The sequence below is a fragment of the Hyperolius riggenbachi genome, chromosome 4 (assembly GCF_040937935.1).
Source record: "Hyperolius riggenbachi isolate aHypRig1 chromosome 4, aHypRig1.pri, whole genome shotgun sequence".
NCBI lineage: Eukaryota > Metazoa > Chordata > Amphibia > Anura > Hyperoliidae > Hyperolius > Hyperolius riggenbachi.
In genome coordinates this window covers 160,290,870-160,311,463 of record NC_090649.1, presented here as the reverse complement: position 1 = coordinate 160,311,463, position 20,594 = coordinate 160,290,870, and the positions used below count along the sequence as shown (strand labels likewise).

At 42.0% G+C, this 20,594-nt stretch overlaps 1 protein-coding gene across 4 annotated transcripts in view; it reads left to right on the top strand.

Annotated features, from left to right (window-relative positions):
• Nucleotides 1-18,623, top strand: part of LOC137571576 (cysteinyl leukotriene receptor 1-like) — a 35,338-nt gene extending 16,715 nt beyond the window's left edge. For 2 of the 4 annotated variants that reach the window (XM_068280879.1, XM_068280880.1), the window contains exons 3-4: nucleotides 13,344-13,437; nucleotides 17,297-18,623. In XM_068280879.1, the coding sequence (XP_068136980.1) occupies nucleotides 17,297-18,322 (1,026 nt within the window). In that variant the 5' untranslated portion in view covers nucleotides 13,344-13,437 and the 3' untranslated portion in view covers nucleotides 18,323-18,623. The remainder of the gene's footprint in view (nucleotides 1-13,343; nucleotides 13,438-17,296) is intronic. The other 2 variants (XM_068280876.1, XM_068280877.1) reach the window with 1 other exon arrangement.
• Nucleotides 18,624-20,594: the final 1,971 nt, after the last annotated feature.

Genomic DNA, 20,594 nt, shown 5'->3' with positions numbered 1-20,594 from the left:
TATTGGTTTGGGTAAAAGTTATAGCGTTTACAAACTATGGTGCCAAAAGTGAATTTTCCCATTTTCAAGCATCTCTGACTTTTCTGACCCCCTGTCATGTTTCATGAGGGGCTAGAATTCCAGGATAGTATAAATACCCCCCAAATGACCCCATTTTGGAAAGAAGACATCCCAAAGTATTCACTGAGAGGCATAGTGAGTTCATAGAAGATATTATTTTTTGTCACAAGTAAGCGGAAAATGACACTTTGTGAGGAAAAAAAAAAAAAAAAAAAGTTTCCATTTCTTCTAACTTGCGACAAAAAAAAATGAAATCTGCCACGGACTCACCATGCCCCTCTCTGAATACCTTGAAGGGTCTACTTTCCAAAATGGGATCATTTGTGGGGTGTGTTTACTGTCCTGACATTTTGGGGGGTGCTAAATTGTAAGCACCCCTGTAAAGCCTAAAGGTGCTCATTGGACTTTGGACCCCTTAGCGCAGTTAGGCTGCAAAAAAGTGCCACACATGTGGTATTGCCGTACTCAGGAGAAGTAGTATAATGTGTTTTGGGGTGTATTTTTACACATACCCATGCTGGGTGGGAGAAATATCTCTGTAAATGACAATTTGTTAATTTTTTTTTACACACAATTGTCCATTTACAGAGATATTTCTCCCACTCAGCATGGGTATGTGTAAAAATACACCACAAAACACATTATACTACTTCTCCTGAGTACGGCGATACCACATGTGTGGCACTTTTTTGCACCCTAACTGCGCTAAAGGGCCCAAAGTCCAATGAGTACCTTTAGGATTTCACAGGTCATTTTGAGAAATTTCGTTTCAAGACTACTCCTCACGGTTTAGGGCCCCTAAAATGCCAGGGCAGTATAGGAACCCCACAAATGACCCCATTTTAGAAAGAAGACACCCCAAGGTATTCCGTTAGTAGTATGGCGAGTTCATAGAAGATTTTATTTTTTGTCACAAGTTAGCGGAAAATGACACTTTGTGAAAAAACACAATTAAAATCAATTTCCGCTAACTTTTGACAAAAAATAAAATCTTCTATGAACTCACCATACTCCTAACGGAATACCTTGGGGTGTCTTCTTTCTAAAATGGGGTCATTTGTGGGGTTCCTATACTGCCCTGGCATTTTAGGGGCCCTAAACCGTGAGGAGTAGTCTTGAAACCAAATGTCGCAAAATGACCTGTGAAATCCTAAAGGTACTCATTGGACTTTGGGCCCTTTAGCGCAGTTAGGGTGCAAAAAAGTGCCACACATGTGGTATCGCCATACTCGGGAGAAGTAGTACAATGTGTTTTGGGGTGTATTTTTACACATACCCATGCTGGGTGGGAGAAATACCTCTGTAAATGGACAATTGTGTGTAAAAAAAATCAAAAGATTGTCATTTACAGAGGTATTTCTCCCACCCAGCATGGGTATGTGTAAAAATACACCCCAAAACACATTGTACTACTTCTCCCGAGTACGGCGATACCACATGTGTGGCACTTTTTTGCACCCTAACTGCACTAAGGGGCCCAAAGTCCAATGAGTACCTTTAGGATTTCACAGGTCATTTTTGTTTCAAGACTACTCCTCACGGTTTAGGGCCCCTAAAATGCCAGGGCAGTATAGGAACCCCACTAATGACCCCATTTTAGAAAGAAGACACCCCAAGGTATTCCGTTAGGAGTATGGTGAGTTCATAGAAGTTTTTATTTTTTTGTCACAAGTTAGCGGAAATTGATTTTAATAGTTTTTTTTCACAAAGTGTCATTTTCCGCTAACTTGTGACAAAAAATAAAATCTTCTATGAACTCACCATACTCCGTACGGAATACCTTTGGGTGTCTTCTTTCTAGAATGGGGTCATTTGTGGGGTTCCTATACTGCCCTGGCATTTTAGGGGCCCTAAACCGTGAGGAGTAGTCTTGAAACCAAATGTCGCAAAATGACCTGTGAAATCCTAAAGGTACTCATTGGACTTTGGGCCCCTTAGCGTACTTAGGGTGTAAAAAAGTGCCACACATGTGGTACCGCTGTACTCAGGAGAAGTAGTATAATGCGTTTTGGGGTGTATTTTTACACATACCCATGCTAAGTGGGAGAAATATCTCTGTAAATGACAATTGTTTGATTTTTTTACACACAATTGTCCATTTACATAGAAATTTCTCCCACCCAGCATGGGTATGTGTAAAAATACACCCCAAAACACATTATACTACTTTTCCTGAGTACGGCGGTACCACATGTGTGACACTTTTTTGCAGCCTAGGTGCGCTAAGGGGCCCAACGTCCTATTCACAGGTCATTTTGAAGCATTTGTTTTCTAGACTACTCCTCGCGGTTTAGGGCCCCTAAAATGCCAGGGCAGTATAGGAACCCCACAAGTGACCCCATTTTAGAAAGAAGACACCCCAAGGTATTCCGTTAGGTGTATGGCGAGTTCATAGAAGATTTTATTTTTTGTCACAAGTTAGTGAAAAATGACACTTTGTGAAAAAAAACCAATAAAAATTAATTTCCGCTAACTTTTGACAAAAAATTAAATCTTCTATGAACTCGTCATACACCTAACATAATACCTTGGGGTGTCTTTTTTTTCTAAAATGGGGTCACTTGTGGGGTTCCTATACCGCCCTGGCATTTTACAGGCCCAAAACCGTGAGTAGTCTGGAAACCAAATGTCTCAAAATGACTGTTCAGGGGTATAAGCATCTGCAAATTTTGATGACAGGTGGTCTATGAGGGGGCGAATTTTGTGGAACCGGTCATAAGCAGGGTGGCCTTTTAGATGACAGGTTGTATTAGGCCTGATCTGATGGATAGGAGTGCTAGGGGGGTGACAGGAGGTGATTGATGGGTGTCTCAGGGGGTGGTTAGAGGGGAAAATAGATGCAATCCATGCACTGGGGAGGTGATCGGAAGGGGGTCTGAGGGTTTGGCCGAGTGATCAGGAGCCCACACGTGGCAAATTGGGGCCTGATCTGATGGGTAGGTGTGCTAGGGGGTGACAGGAGGTGATTGATGGGTGTCTCAAGGTGTGATTAGAGGGGGGAATGGATGCAAGCAATGCACTGGCGAGGTGATCAGGGCTGGGGTCTGAGGGCATTCTGAGGGTGTGGGCGGGTGATTGAGTGCCCTAGGGGCAGATAGGGGTCTAATCTGATAGGTAGCAGTGACAGGGGGTGATTGATGGGTAATTAGTGGGTGTTTAGGGTAGAGAATAGATGGAAACACTGCGCTTGGGTGGTGATCTGATGTCGGATCTGCGGGCGATCTATTGGTGTGGGTGGGTGATCAGTTTGCCCGCAAGGGGCAGGTTAGGGGCTGATTGATGGGTGGCAGTGACAGGGGGTGATTGATGGGTGGCAGTGACAGGGGGTGATTGATGGGTGGCAGTGACAGGGGGTGATTGATGGGTGATTGATAGGTGATTGACAGGTAATCAGTGGGTTATTACAGGGGAGAACAGATGTAAATATTGCACTGGCGAATTGATAAGGGGGGGTCTGAGGGCAATCTGAGCGTGTAGGCGGGCGATTGGGTGCCCGCAAGGGGCAGATTAGGGTCTGATCTGATAGGTAACAGTGACAGGTGGTGATAGGGAGTGATTGATGGGTAATTAGTGGGTGTTTAGAGGAGAGAATAGATGGAAACACTGCGCTTGGGTGGTGATCTGATGTCGGATCTGCGGGCGATCTATTGGTGTGGGTGGGTGATCAGATTGCCCGCAAGGGGCAGGTTAGGGGCTGATTGTTGGGTGGCAGTGACAGGGGGTGATTGATGGGTGATAGGTGATTGGCAGGTGATTGACAGGTGATCAGTGGGTTATTACAGGGAAGGACAGATGTAATTAATGCACTGGCGAATTGATAAGGGGGGGGGGGGGGTCTGAGGGCAATCTGAGCGTGTGGGCGGGTGATTGGGTGCCCGCAAGGGGCAGATTAGGGTCTGATCTGATAGGTAACAGTGACAGGTGGTGATAGGGGGTGATTGATGGGTAATTAGTGGGTGTTTAGAGAAGATAACAGATGTAAACGATACATTTGGGAGGTAATCTGACGGCGGGTTTGCGGGCGATCTAATGGTGTGGGTGGGTGATCAGATTGCCCGCAAGGGGCAGGTTAGGGGCTGATTGATGGGTGGCAGTGACAGGGGGTGACAGGGGGTGATTGATGGGTGATAGGTGATTGGCAGGTGATTGACAGGTGATCAGTGGGTTATTACAGGGAAGAACAGATGTAATTAATGCACTGGTGAATTGATAAGGGGGGGTCAGAGGGCAATTTGAGCGTGTGGGCGGGTGATTGGGTGCCCGCAAGGGGCAGATTAGGGTCTGATCTGATAGGTAAAAGTGACAAGTGGTGATAGGGGGTGATTGATGGGTGATTGATGGGTAATTAGTGGGTGTTTAGAGGAGAGAATAGATGTAAACAATGGATTTGGGAGGTGATCTGATGTCGGATCTGTGGGCGATCTATTGGTGTGGGGGGGTGATCAGATTGCCCGCAAGGGGCAGGTTAGGGGCTGATTGATGGGTGGCAGTGACAGGGGGTGATTGACGGGTGATTGATGGGTGATTGACGGGTGATTGACAGGTGATTGACAGGTGATTGACAGGTGATCAGGGGGATAGATGCATACAGTAAACAGGGGGGGGTGGTCTGGGGGGGGGGGTCTGGGGAGAATCTGAGGGGTGGGGGGTGATCAGGAGGGGGCAGGGAGCAGGGGGGGGGGATAAAAAAAAAATAGCGTTGACAGATAGTGACAGGGAGTGATTGATGGGTGATTAGGGGGGTGATTGGGTGCAAACAGGGGTCTGGGGGGTGGGCAGGGGGGGGTCTGATGGGTGCTGTGGGCGATCTGGGGCAGGGGGGGGAGAAATCAGTGTGCTTGGGTGCAGACTAGGGTGGCTGCAGCCTGCCCTGGTGGTCCCTCGGACACTGGGACCACCAGGGCAGGAGGCAGCATGTATAATACACTTTGTAAACATTACAAAGTGTATTATACACTTTGTATGCGGCGATCGCGGGGTTAACATCCCGCCGGCGCTTCCGTATAGCCGGCGGGATGTTGCGGCGAGCGAACGGTGACAGGCGCCGGCGGAGGATCGCGTCACGGATGACGCGATCGCTCCGCCCATGCCCTTAAATGGACCGCCGCCTCTGTGGGTGAGGCCGTCCTGCAGGGCTCCACTTCCCCGCCGCCCCTGTGTAGTGGGCGGTCGGGAAGTGGTTAAAGTGAACCAGAGACCAATGATACTTACCTTTTTATACATACCTGGGGCTTCTTCCAGACCCATGGGCACGGAACACTCATGCTGCAACCCCTCCTGCCCCCAATACGGCCCTGAGCAGGCCCTGAGGGGTCCCAGTGATTTCTAGTTATGCCCCTGCATGCAGAGCCTTGCATCCATATTATAGTGAGACAATAAAGTATGCAAAAGTGTAGATTCAGCCTCAGAGTGAGACTAGAAGATGTGCAAAAACAAGGGGCTTATTTATCAAGTCAACAGTAGTGCAAAACAATTGGAGAAAAACTGGTGTAAAAGTGTAAAAGATGCTCACAGCAAGAAAACAGAATCTTTAATTTGATTATTGGCTTCAGTTGTGGACCAAAGTCACCTAGCAATGGTTTTGAGAAATCTGCCACATGGACTGTTGCATCAGTGCCACTAGTCACAATCCTGGGACAACAGCTTAACCACCCTGGCGTTCTGATTAAATCGCCAGGGTGGCTGCGGGAGGGTTTTTTTTAAATAAAAAAAAAAACTATTTCATGCAGCCAACTGAAAGTGTCCTGACGTCAGCCGCCTCCGATCCAGCCCTTAGCGCTGGCCGGAACTTTTTGTTCCGGCTACGCTGGGCTCAGGCGGCTGGGGGGACCCTCTTTCGCCGCTGCTCGCGGCGAATCGGCGATCAGGCAGCACACGCGGCTGGCAAAGTGCCGGCTGCGTGTGCTGCTTTTTATTTCATTAAAATCGGCCCAGCAGGGCCTGAGCGGCAGCCGCTGGCGGTGTTGGACGAGCTGAGCTCGTCCAGACCGCTCAGCTGGTTAAAGTAGTATGACGCTCAGCATTTCTTATTTGCTCTAAAAGATTCTTTACAACAAAAAGGTACTATCTGAAAAAAAACACTGGTAGCAGAACAGCATTTAGACAGTTAAATGCAGCACCTTCTTTTTCAGTGGAATGCTTAAAGTGAACCTCCAGACTAAAAATCTACTCAGCAGCACTGAAGAGGCATGGTGTTTTTTAACAGTTTCACAGCATCAGAACTTTGTTTTTCTTACATAAGCCTTATTTTTAGCTGCACAAAAGCTTAAGCTCCGCCACATCAAAGAAAACTGCCTGGGCTTTTTTTCCCTGATGCTGTGCAAAGCATGATGGGATTTCCTATGTTGCTAATCACGTTGCCTAGCAACTGGGAGGGGTGATCAGCACACAGGACAGTTGGAACAGTGTTTCATGCTCCCTGTCACCTCCTTTCAACCAAAAAGATGGCTGCCCTCATGAAATCAAACATTTGCCTGTTCTTTTAAAACAAGGAGGGTAAGAGATTATATTACCTATCTATTTTCATTAACATAACTAATGTAACTTAACGACAGTATGTTTGTTTAGGCTGAAGTTCCTCTTTAACACCATTGCCAAACTTGAGGAACTGATTACAATAGTAGAACCAACCATTAAAGGGAGCACAGAGCTAATATAAACCTATTTATTGAAACACTTTGAGCTGCAAAAAGACACAGACTGACAAACCTAAAAAAAACCCCTTAAAAACAAAAATGATCAATATTTCAGCAAGGCTTGGTGTACAGAGGCGCCAGAGTAGAATAAAAACGTTTAAAAACCGTCTAAAAGAGGGGGATGTTCAGGTGGACTTACCTCCCTCAAAAATATAAAACTCAATTGAGTCACAATATATCAATACAAAAATATTTTATTGAACTCCACTTAGTGCAACGCGTTTCGCAGGTGTGGTCCTGCTTCATCAGGCAAACAGGAGTATAACTATAAAACAAACAGAAATATATACAAACATAATGACCCATATAAATAGCTTAAAATAAAGGCGCAGTTTAAAAACATAAGAAGACATGATAAAATTGTAACATTTTTGGTCGCAGTGTAGTAAAAACTCGCTCTGTCTAAAAATTGCATCTAATTGATCATAAAATATGCAAAAGAATCCAAAGTGTACACAAAAGTTAATAAATATCCATAGTTGTCAATTGATATGCTAAAGTTCATCAGCTTACAGATTAAAGGATAGTCAGTTTAGTAAGTATAACATATAGTACTATTTTATGGCCCTAGAGCTTACTTGCAAGAAGAATTACTAACAGTCTAAACTGATATAATAAAATTCAGCACCTCAGCAAGAGTGACTTACCTCAATGGGTCTAGATGCAGAAGTGAGCGCCTCTGTGTAGATGTGCGAGGGGGCTCTGCTTATATAGGGAGTGTGGTTGCACTAATTGATCCTAATGCACCAATCAAAATCTGCCATGTCAGCAAGGCGTGCCAATTTGGGTGCACCTGGAAGTGGTCATGAGGCTGGAACGCACACATGGACATCAAGGCAGCATGGTGGTATAGTGGTTAGCTCTCTCGCCTTGCAAGTGCTGGGTACCTGGTTTGAATCCCAGCCAAGTCAACATCTGCAAGCTTTTTTTATATATATTATATTAAGTCTCATTAATTATAGTAGTATAAGAACTCTGCGAGTGGGCAGTATCTATGTAAGGATTAGTCACTGGTATTCGTTGTTAAAAAATAATAATAATAAAAAAAAAATAAAAAATAAAAAAAACGATTATATATATATATTGAATGAAAAAAGATGTCATATTGCATTATTTGTGAGACTGCTAGTAAACTAATAGATCAGAAGAGACTATATATTGTTAACACCAGTTTTTGTGGTGATCAGGTAACAGTGTCACCATCTAGTGGTGAAAGTATATATGATAGCCCAGGTTATGTACAATGCTGGATAAAAGTGATACTAAAAGCTCTGAATTTTATACAAGCAACATAAGAATCAAACACAAGTTAAAATGGCAATTATAAAATTATATAAAATATTATTAAACAGATTATGACAACCCCCCATCTAATTCTATAAAATACCTGATTTTTAGTACTCACAATTTTATACTGTTTTAATGGTCCTCTCTTTTACTTTATGATCTTATCTTCTCCCATTTAATCTGTTTAATAATATTTTATATAATTTTATAATTGCCATTTTAACTTGTGTTTGATTCTTATGTTGCTTGTATAAAATTCAGAGCTTTTAGTATCACTTTTATCCAGCATTGTACATAACCTGGGCTATCATATATACTTTCACCACTAGATGGTGACACTGTTACCTGATCACCACAAAAACTGGTGTTAACAATATATAGTCTCTTCTGATCTATTAGTTTACTAGCAGTCTCACAAATAATGCAATATGACATCTTTTTTCATTCAATATATATATATAATCGTTTTTTTTTTTTTTTTTTTTTTTTTTTTTTTATTATTATTATTTTTTAACAACGAATACCAGTGACTAATCCTTACATAGATACTGCCCACTCGCAGAGTTCTTATACTACTATAATTAATGAGACTTAATATAATATATATAAAAAAAGCTTGCAGATGTTGACTTGGCTGGGATTCAAACCAGGTACCCAGCACTTGCAAGGCGAGAGAGCTAACCACTATACCACCATGCTGCCTTGATGTCCATGTGTGCGTTCCAGCCTCATGACCACTTCCAGGTGCACCCAAATTGGCACGCCTTGCTGACATGGCAGATTTTGATTGGTGCATTAGGATCAATTAGTGCAACCACACTCCCTATATAAGCAGAGCCCCCTCGCACATCTACACAGAGGCGCTCACTTCTGCATCTAGACCCATTGAGGTAAGTCACTCTTGCTGAGGTGCTGAATTTTATTATATCAGTTTAGACTGTTAGTAATTCTTCTTGCAAGTAAGCTCTAGGGCCATAAAATAGTACTATATGTTATACTTACTAAACTGACTATCCTTTAATCTGTAAGCTGATGAACTTTAGCATATCAATTGACAACTATGGATATTTATTAACTTTTATGTACACTTTGGATTCTTTTGCATATTTTATGATCAATTAGATGCAATTTTTAGACAGAGCGAGTTTTTACTACACTGCGACCAAAAATGTTACAATTTTATCATGTCTTCTTATGTTTTTAAACTGCGCCTTTATTTTAAGCTATTTATATGGGTCATTATGTTTGTATATATTTCTGTTTGTTTTATAGTTATACTCCTGTTTGCCTGATGAAGCAGGACCACACCTGCGAAACGCGTTGCACTAAGTGGAGTTCAATAAAATATTTTTGTATTGATATATTGTGACTCAATTGAGTTTTATATTTTTGAGGGAGGTAAGTCCACCTGAACATCCCCCTCTTTTAGACGGTTTTTAAACGTTTTTATTCTACTCTGGCGCCTCTGTACACCAAGCCTTGCTGAAATCTTGAGTCCACCCTCGGTGGAGGGGTGCTACCCCATTTCCTATCTACAGAGAGCGACATCTTAAAAACCTGAGTGGGGTCAGGTTCTAATACTCCCCACCTGCACTTGAAGTGGTTGCCTATGGGTAACCCATGTTTGTGAGTATATCTAAATATTTTGCTTTTAACCACAACCAACTTAACAATACTACACCATATCGGGCTCTCGATTTCTCTTTGTTCTTCCAAGCAAAAATGATCAATAGGACTTGTTGTAAGCATGTGTCCCTAAATAGGAGTGCACTTCCTATATGTCTAGGATTTTTGAACATGCATGCAAATTATCTTCGGGCCCAACTTGATCAAAACAACATGACATCCAATACAAGGTTAGTAGGCTCCGTGTGATCTTCAGTACTGGCCCCCGTGTGCAGCTGTGCACGCCTCTAAACTTTTACACAACCATTACTGACACATAGCAATTTGCATGTCAAACCTCGACCGGCTGCTCCGTATATCTGTACTCTACTTTTGCCAGACTTGGTCACTCCAGTGCTGCTCGTAATGGAAAAATCTACGCTTACGGATCATTACGCGTAATTTTACGCTATTACGCATTACGCAATTACGGTTACGGCGTAGGAAATTATCTACGGTACATCACCGTAATTACGCGTAAACTTACGCAATTACGCGTAAGGATACCGTAATGAAGGGGCTTACACTACGATGTTACGCGTAGTGCCGTAATACCCATTAATGCGTATTTTTTGACGCATGCGGACGATATGTACGCAATAGCCGTAAATGTGACAGTTATTGCGTACATATCATTCGTATGCGTCAAAACGTACGCATATACTGAAGAGCGGGAGAAGATACTATTGGTTGCTTAGGATGTTGACTGATTGGCTACTCTTAGAAAATGGGAGATTTTACGTTAGTAATTACGCGTAAAATTACGCGTAAGTGTTCGTAAAATTACGCATGCCTAGCAATTACGGTAGACAGTGTAATTACGATACTACTTACGGTCTTACGCGTAAATAATTACGCGTAAGACCGTAAGTTACGCGTAACGCTTACGCGTAAATTTACATTGAATTACGATGCGTAATTACGCTCATGCGTAATTTCGGCCCAGCACTGGGTCACTCACGTGCACCCTCCAAGACGGACTGGGGCTCACCACTCGTTTCCTCACTACACAGACAACCTGGTGTGGCGTGGGAGTTTCTCCATCCGTGAGCAAAGAGGTAGTGGGCATTGATTATCGTTTCTCCGGCTGTTGATGGTGATCGTCAGACGCCAGGAGGAAGGTTGCGGAGGCACAGGGGCGCAGTACCACGCCTACCAAGCAGCGGACGTCACGTATCACGTGACGCGTTTCATCCACTTAGGATTTCTTCAGACGTGCTACGTCTTAAAGGGCGCTCCTTTTTATACCCATACAGGGAATTCATTCAATATTTAAAAGAACAGTCTGTCGCTGCGTGCATATGCAGCCTTATGAACACAGTCCAGAGTCAGGAGATGCATAAGCGGGCAGTGTTCTTTCCATTACAGAAAGACTTTCATATTTAGGTCCTTGTTTAAAACAAAAGGCATTAAACTTCCACATTTATAAATAAACTCAGATTCCTTTTTCCTCAATTCAGTATCAAAATCTCCTCTTCTTGGACTAATGTTCAATCTATGGTTTCCAGGGTTTAGCACCTGTGCCACCCGAAGGTAACACTAGCCCTGGAATTTCAAGAATTATATTGACTTATGGGGCCCACTATGGTGAGATAAAACAGATTCTAAATAGACATTGGCACCTTTTAGGGAGGGACCCAATTGTGGCTAAAATTGTGGGAGAGTACCCTCATATAGCTGCTAGACGCAGCGCCAATTTGAATGATCTATTGGTGAGTAGTGAATTCGGCTGGGACAGGTGCAAAAGAAAGCCCCCTAGATTAAAAGGCATGTTTAGATGTGCTGGGTGTGATATCTGTAGATATGTGAACAAGGATAATAGGTTCTACAATTTTGACCGATCTCAGATGTTCTATGTGAATGACAGAATTGATTGTAACACAGAAAGGATTGTTTATCAGATGCGCTGCCCATGTGATAAAATCTACATTGGGAAAACATATAGGGCTTTGAATGCCCGTATAAAAGAGCATATAGCAAATATACGAAATCCCAATGTGGATAGGAAAAAGCTGAATCCTATGGTGATGCACTACAAGTCACAGCATGATTCCAACCCGAATGGTTTGCAAGCTATGGGCATTTATAGATTGAACATTAGTCCAAGAAGAGGAGATTTTGATACTGAATTGAGGAAAAAGGAATCTGAGTTTATTTATAAATGTGGAAGTTTAATGCCTTTTGGTTTAAACAAGGACCTAAATATGAAAGTCTTTCTGTAATGGAAAGAACACTGCCCGCTTATGCATCTCCTGACTCTGGACTGTGTTCATAAGGCTGCATATGCACGCAGCGACAGACTGTTCTTTTAAATATTGAATGAATTCCCTGTATGGGTATAAAAAGGAGCGCCCTTTAAGACGTAGCACGTCTGAAGAAATCCTAAGTGGATGAAACGCGTCACGTGATACGTGACGTCCGCTGCTTGGTAGGCGTGGTACTGCGCCCCTGTGCCTCCGCAGCCTTCCTCCTGGCGTCTGACGATCACCATCAACAGCCGGAGAAACGATAATCAATGCCCACTACCTCTTGGCTCACGGATGGAGGAACTCCCACGCCACACCAGGTTGTCTGTGTAGTGAGGAAACGAGTGGTGAGCCCCAGTCCGTCTTGGAGGGTGCACGTGAGTGACCAAGTCTGGCAAAAGTAGAGTACAGATATACGGAGCAGCCGGTCGAGGTTTGACATGCAAATTGCTATGTGTCAGTAATGGTTGTGTAAAAGTTTAGAGGCGTGCACAGCTGCACACGGGGGCCAGTACTGAAGATCACACGGAGCCTAACCTTGTATTGGATGTCATGTTGTTTTGATCAAGTTGGGCCCGAAGATAATTTGCATGCATGTTCAAAAATCCTAGACATATAGGAAGTGCACTCCTATTTAGGGACACATGCTTACAACAAGTCCTATTGATCATTTTTGTTTTTAAGGGGGTTTTTTTAGGTTTGTCAGTCTGTGTCTTTTTGCAACTCAAAGTGTTTCAATAAATAGGTTTATATTAGCTCTGTGCTCCCTTTAATGGTTGGTTCTGGTATGAGTAATGTATTAGGTGAGACGAGCGCTATATATTTATTTATAGCTTCTGGTTGATATCCTGTGCAATTGCAGCGTTTCTTTTTGATTACAATAGTAGTTGATAAGAAAACAAACAAGATAATATAAACACTGCTAGCAGTGTCTCAGCTGAATACTGTATATGCCAAAATGGTACACAGGATAAGCCAAATTCTCACTGGATACACTGTAATATATAAATACAACAGCTATACAATACATTACAATGGCAGCTTTCAGAGCAGATAAATTAAACTTTTGGAACATGTAATTTGTAAACATACAATAATACTTGTGCATAAAAGCAAATATGAAAACTGTATGGGTAATACAAAGTAAGAAAATGTTTTTTACTGAATGTTATATTAGAGTTTAATCCCTCCTTAAATATGCTATCTTATATTATCAACACTTATCAAATTATCAGTTGTGACTTACTTTGGTGTTTGGTGAAAGTTTGGTGAATGTAGTATAGGACAGTTGTAAAAAAAGTAGTTATTTTTACTTTTTCATCTTGCTGGAGGTGTTTTTCTTTGGTTTCTTTTGATCCATCCCTAAAAACCCTGTCTATTCTCCATCTAGAAAGAAAAGTCACGGGGAGAACAGAGGTGACACAGGGGACAAAAAGGCACGGGGGACATGAGGTGACACAGAAGGGGACAAAAGAGGCACAAAGGTGACAGTGTTCCGACTTAAGAAGAAATTAGAATGGACCTACAGTCCTTATCTCATTCATTAACTACCTGTGTTTTGTAAGCCATTTTATTAGGTACATCTTGCTAGTATTGAGTATGACCTTTTTGCCATTAGAACTGCCTTAATTCTTCATGGCATTCTTCAGAGATTTTCGGTCCATATTGCCACGATAGCATTATGAGTTTGGCTCCGCCCACATCATGTCATGGCCATGCCCATTTTTCACCGCCTCTCTCTATGGTGGGGGGCAGAAAGAATGTGCCACTTGAGGCCACAAAAATCTTAGCAGTACAGCTGATCTTATGAGCTCATTTGCTCTCATTCACTCCCATATAGGCCCTGAACTCAATGAAAAGAGATATCACAACAAGCAGATATAAAGTGGGCTGAAGGGAGGGGTTACTCACTCCATCTTGTGTTCTATGTGTGATAGGAGCTATAGACAGAGAGAAAAGTTTATGCTTCAGGGAGGGATAGCAGCGTGTTAGGTCTGTTTGAGCAAATTATAACTGTGATTAATAGGGTGTATATTGTGCCGAAGTGTCAGGTGATGTCAGCGTAAGGAGATGCTGCTTGCTTTTTTTGGCAGCTGGAAACAACTGTTATTTTGCACAATGCCTCAAGGCAACCATGATCCTGACATCACACTGTGGGAGGGGTTTCACTGCAATATCAGCCATACAGAGCCCCTGATGATCCGTTTGTGAAAAGGAAATGTTTTCTCATGGGAAAGGGGGTATCAACTACTGACTGGGATGAAGTTAAATTCTTGGTCACAGATTTTCTTTAAGGGCTTTACCTTTGACATGGAAGACCTGGCTTCAAATTTTAACTCCTCCTGTTTGGAAAGCCAGCACCTATTCAGTAAGAAATCCTTGGGCTAGACTCCCTAACACTGCTACTGCCTACTGAGTGCTCTCTAGTGGCTGCAGGTCAAACGCTTTAAGTCCGCCAGGAGAAAAGCACAATATAAATGTTATTTGTCTGGTCTTTTTAGAAGACAGAATTGGACTTCCCAATGTTGCAGTAAATGATTCCAGTAATTTAGTGATTATTCCTGTTAGTGCTTGTTAACTGTTAACTGTGCTAAAATATATTAGAAAATTTGCTAGAATCCTCACTGACACTCAGATTAAACTTTTTATAGCCGTGAAGGGAAGCAGAATTAGAGGAAGTGTTGTATAACGCTAAGAAAGAAATACTCTACATTACAAGAAGTTATTACAAAAGCTGCTAGCACATTTGAGATGAAAGACGGAAAGAACGGAAAGAAAAAACACGCTTCCCATAAGACGCAGCTGTTCTGACTGCCACATATTTTTGTGAAGAAGGGTGGATCTCATCAAGAGAACCATTTTGTGTAAAACATGGATTATAGTGAGCATACAAATTCAGTCATGCAGATATTTTATTGCCAAAATATTTAAACATTCCATCTAATTAATGGTTTTAACTGGCGCATAAGATCAAGCATATATCCTCTTCCACTTCATCCCCTCTGTATCCCAGATCAATAGCATGTCATCTCCCATAGAATATTGGACTGCCACTCTTCCAAAGAGAAAAGCCATATGGCATAGCGGAATGGCCTGAACTGACAGGCTTACTGAAAGAGCAAAATGGGGACTGATGACCTTGGCTGAACAAAAATGCAAAAAAAGAACAAAAACATAATGTTATAACTTTTCTTTAAGTAGCCATTAATACTAACAAAATATTTGTGGGCAGAACGAGGATTAATTAGAGGTTAAATATTTGTGAAATTCCCCTCTATCTCTTCCTTTTGTATGTTAAATTAATTTATAAACTTATATTTAGAATTTTTTTATTTTAAGCTCAGTCACATCTGAAGAATTCCTAACACAGCTGCTAAAGTCATTATCACTTCCATACAGAAATGCGTCTGCAACAAGTGTGTGTGCCATACACTGGTCAATTGCCACCAGATCGACCAGCAGATAGATCCCTCTGTGATCGAATCTGATCAAAGAGGGATCTATTGGGTGCCTACACTGCAAACAGATTTTGAATCGATTTCACTATTAAACCGATTCACAATCTGTGGAGCTACCGCTGCCGATGCCCCCCCCCCCCCCCCCCCCCCCCCGCACGCATACATTACCTGATCCGGCGCAAGTTCCCCGGTCTTCGCTGCCTCTTCTCCACTCTGCACTCCAGGGCTCCGGCTTCACTTTACATCCTGTCGGGGGAAGTTTAAACCGTACAGGGTGCTCTACTGTTAAATTTATTATTATTAAACTTCCCCCGACAGGAAGTAAGTGAAGCCAGCCGGAGCCCAGCGCGGAGAAGGGACTGCGGGGACAGCGGGGACACGCGCGCTGGCGGAACAGGTAATGTATACCGCTAGCGTCGGTTGTCGGACATTCGAACGCCGCTGTCGACACACCTCCGACCCGCCGGCAATCGAGCAAAATCTTCCGCAAGGACAGAGGGACGGGAACGATCAATTTCACACGGAAATCAATCGTTCGGTCAGCGTTTGCGCAGCCATTTCACAGCAGATTCGAAGTGTAGCGTGGATCGGGGGGTTGGCCCTAGAGCTGCGCACCTGCACACGCGGCAGGTGCGGACTGCGCAGCCGCGGCCAGCTCCGGCGGCCATATTGGCAGAGGCAGGAGAGCCCGACCCGGGCCCTGCGGTCGTGACAGGCTGGGGGTCTATTGAGCGGCGGGGACCCGGTGAAATGACACGGAGGGCGCGGATGGCGTCCTCCGTGTCTTTTAAAGAGATGCAGGTACTTCACTTTTTTAACTTTTTTTTTAAATAATTTGGCCTCATAAGTCCTTTAAGATTATATAAGGTTCCGTAGTAATAGCTGAAGGCGTTAACTTTATCCTTGGGGTTATAGATTTTTACCTTTGTAGTGGAGTGGACTAACATTTTTATATTAGTTTTAGCTTGTCTGAATTTAATAAAGTTGGCCAACTTTTTACCAGCTTTTTATCCTTGGGAGTATTGGGTTACTTTGCACCTCTGAAATAGATGTTCATATTCCCCTTTCCTAGCTGATATTTTCACACCTTGTCGTAAAATGCTTTTTAAACCACCAGCAAGCAAGAAAATAATGAAAATAATTTTGATAGTACTTCTTTTTTACCAACACTACATTTAGAAGTAATATTATGCACATATTATATGTTACAGAGCCTATCATAAGAATGTATATATAAATGGTTTTGATAATGATAAAATTTTAGGTTGGAAATTAAAAGGAATCATTTTTAAATCTCTTTTTTCTTCCTATTTATTACATTTTTTTAAATTAGTCATAGAGAAAGACTACCCAGCAGGGATTAAATGTATATTTAGCTGTAAAACACATTTCACCTACAATGTGTTAAACGGTTACTAAAGCCAAAATAAGAAAATCCATTTAACTTACCTGGGGCTTCTTGCAGCCCCTGCATTCATCCTGAGCCCGCACCGTCCTTTCGAGTCTGTCCATCGAGCAACGGCGACAACCTCAAAGCTGGCCAGTCGTGGCCAGTCAGAGGCTACTACGCATGCGTTGAACTCTCATGGCAGCAGAAGCCCGGTGAGGAGGCGTGTGGCGGGCCAGCTTTGTGGGGGACGCCGCTGCTCGATGGACGGACTCGAAAGGACGGTGCGGGCACAGGATGACTTCAGGGGCTGCAGGAAACCTCAGGTAAGTTAAGCTGATTTTTTTTTCACTTTAGATTTCCTTTCAATTCATAGGATGACTTTACTCTCCTTCTATTACTGTTGGGTACTTTGCATTATTTATAACAGTGTAGCATTTCCATGCCATTTATATGAATATTTATTATAATCATCTATATTGCATTTTCATATTTTAGATGGATATCAGTGACACCAGCTTTGACAATATGAGCCATACCTGCCCTCCAGAAGATGACTTCAAGCATGTGGTCTACACCTCCATCTATATAATTGTGTTTATTTTTGGACTGCTGTTCAATGGGGCGGCCATATATGTCTTTTGCAAGATTAGGAAAAAGAAAGGCATCTCTGCCATCTGCTTGCTAAATCTTGCTGTAGCTGACTTGCTGTGCATAACAATACTTCCTTTGAAAATCTCCTATTATTATAAAGGGGCAGTCTGGATTTTTGGAGACTTTTTATGCCGAGTCACTTCATACAGCTTCTTCCTCAGCATGTACTCCAGCATCTTCTTCTTGGCTTGCCTGAGCACACTTCGGTATATCTCAGTAGCATATCCTGGAACAATTACCAAGAAAAAAGTCATTATCACCTGTGCCTGTATATGGGTTTTCACAATGGCAAGTACTTCTCCCTTTCTTCTTACTGGTACTGTTGTTCGAGATGGAATTACAAAGTGCTTTGAGCCTGGTCACATTCCAGCATGGAAAAAAATATTAAACATGAACTATTATGCTCTGATTGTTGGATTTATACTTCCAATGATAATAATTATCGTTTTTGATGTGTTACTCATCAAACATATCATGCATTTGCCTATGGAGAAAAGAAGTATTAGAAAACATGTCACCATGATTGTCCTGGTTCTTCTTGTTTGCTGTGTCTGCTTTCTGCCATACCATGTTCAGAGGACAATTCATCTCCACTATTTAGTGCACCACCAAGAGATCTGTGACTTACAAAAGGCCCTCCAGAAGACTGTTGTGGCAACACTTTCTTTAGCTGTTCTAAACACTTGCCTAGACCCTCTGCTGTATGTATTTGTAGGCCATGGCTACAAATCATGGATACTTCTGATCTGCAGGGCTAAGAAAACCGGTCAAGTAAATCAAGAGTCAACTAACTCTAGTGGTGTCAGTAAAGTAAATGCAGAGGATGTTCAAATGAATCAATATCAACAAACCAGCAAGAATGAATGTTAAAGAACATATCATCTAACAATGCTTTCTTCAGGAGGTTCACAGGAGGGTGGAAACGTCATTTGCTGGATATTTTGTATGTAAATTAACTATGTATAAACCTTTCCTGTATAGTCATTTTTGAAAGACACGGGAAATTTCTTGAAGCTCGTAAGCTTGTATGTGTATCTGTGTGCCTCCTGTCCAGGGAATACAAAGGTCTCTAATATGAGAACACTATATCTTATAGAAAAGAAGTGAGGCATTACTAATGTTGATCATAACTGATAATTTGCTTTCAAGAAATTTTACACAATTTTCACAAGTATGATCTTGATCGTGATTACGATTACGCATGTAGACTTGATTTTGCATAATTTCACAAGTTATACGAACTTACGTTCATAAAATTCACTTATGTATTTTTAACATATTTTCACATTAGCTAGTATATGTGCAAAAACCTAGGGGCATGCATGCATGGGAAAATTGATTTTTACCAACTGCATTGAAGTCAATGGGCATTTTCGTGTACATGAATACTTCACAAAATTACACTTATATGCAGAATTATGCAATCTAAACTTGATTTTTTGTGAAGTTAATTTTGCAATATTTTGACTTTTTGAATTTTGATTGTACATCGTAATTGTGAATTTCTCTGCAAAATTACTGCTATTTAAATTCAAGCTCTTCACTAGGCATTACAATACAAATGAAACCTGACTAAGGATGTTTTCCCTATAGTATACCGCTGTGCAAGTGTACAGGTATTTTTTTTTCCACTGCTGCCTCTTTTCTTGTTAAACATTTCAACTGCTACATGCCTAGATGAGAAGTATGGACAATTGTTATTATGCATTTATATAGCACTGACAATTTCTGCAGCACTAATCTAATGCCACTGCTGTACTCTAGGGCCAATTTATGGAGCAGCCAATGAACCTAAAAATGTTTTGGTTTTTGTGATGTGAGAAGGAATTGCAGAGGCTGGAGGAAACCCATGCAAACATTTGAAGAACATACCAACTCCATGCTGAAAGCATCCTGAGAGAAAAGGGCACTGAGAGACTCAGACCTCATGTATTACGTCTAATGCAGGACAAGATATACAGTGGGGAAAATAATTATTTAATCCCCTGCTAAAGTTTACCTGCTCACAAAGAAATTAATAATTTGTAATTTGTAGTTTCATATTAATGAAGAGAGACCAACCAAGAGACAACCAAAATGCATGTCATTAAGTGAAATAAGGAATTGGTGCCCTACAGCTCAATCTGGCTCATACAGATTGTTTACATGTCCACGTGGCACACAGATTACAATCTAACACTCAATCCATTCCAGATACTCCTGATCTCAGCTCATTACACCTGTCCACAGAATCAGATTCGTCTATTGCAACCTCTCCATCACCATGGCCAAGACCAAAGAGCTGTCATAGAACATATGGTACCAGATTATAGACCTACACAAAGCTTGAATGGGCTGCAAGACCATTAGCAAGAAGCTTTGTGAGAAGGTGACACCTGTTGATGTGATTATTTCAAAATGTAATTTTGCTAAGAAAAGAACTGGCTTTACCAGGTCAGCTTACGTATAGTATATGTAGTACATTGTAAGAACTTTAATAAACTGTAGAGTAAAGGCATACCTTTTTCTCTGTTACTGATGCTTATAATGCATTGCAGAGTCTTTGTGTTTGCAACAAAGGGCCTGATGCATGAAGCAACAGTAAAATTGTTGTGCGCAGGCAGCACATGGTAATTTTACAAGCACTAACAGAAGCGGGAAGTGCACGTTATCTTATTAGTGCACATTGCTATTGTACATAATGTCCGTACTGCGCTTTACCATAGCAACATGCATAAAGTGCTGGTAACGCTCGTTGCGCTAATAGAGTAACATGCGCTTTCCCACTGCCATTAGCACTGGTAAAATTGCTGTGTGCTACCTGCGCACCGCAATGTTACCTTTGCTTCATACATTAGGCTCAAAAAGTAGTAAGTGATATTGATCATCCCCAGATATGTGGGCAGAAAAATACAGCATCCTCAAAGATGTGCATTTTTTCCCCTAAGTAATTAATGGAAATTTGCCATAAACCTAGAAACCGAGAAGGGGAGTGTTTGAATTTTTCTCCTTGCTTTTTAAAAACTTCAGCATACCATTGCCATGGTTTCAAGCAAACCTGGGTTGACTTTTTATACTAGTATAGTATTAGAAAGTTTCTTTGCAGGTTTAATTGGAAAGGCAATATTTAATAACATTAAATCACAGAATGGGTTGTTTATCA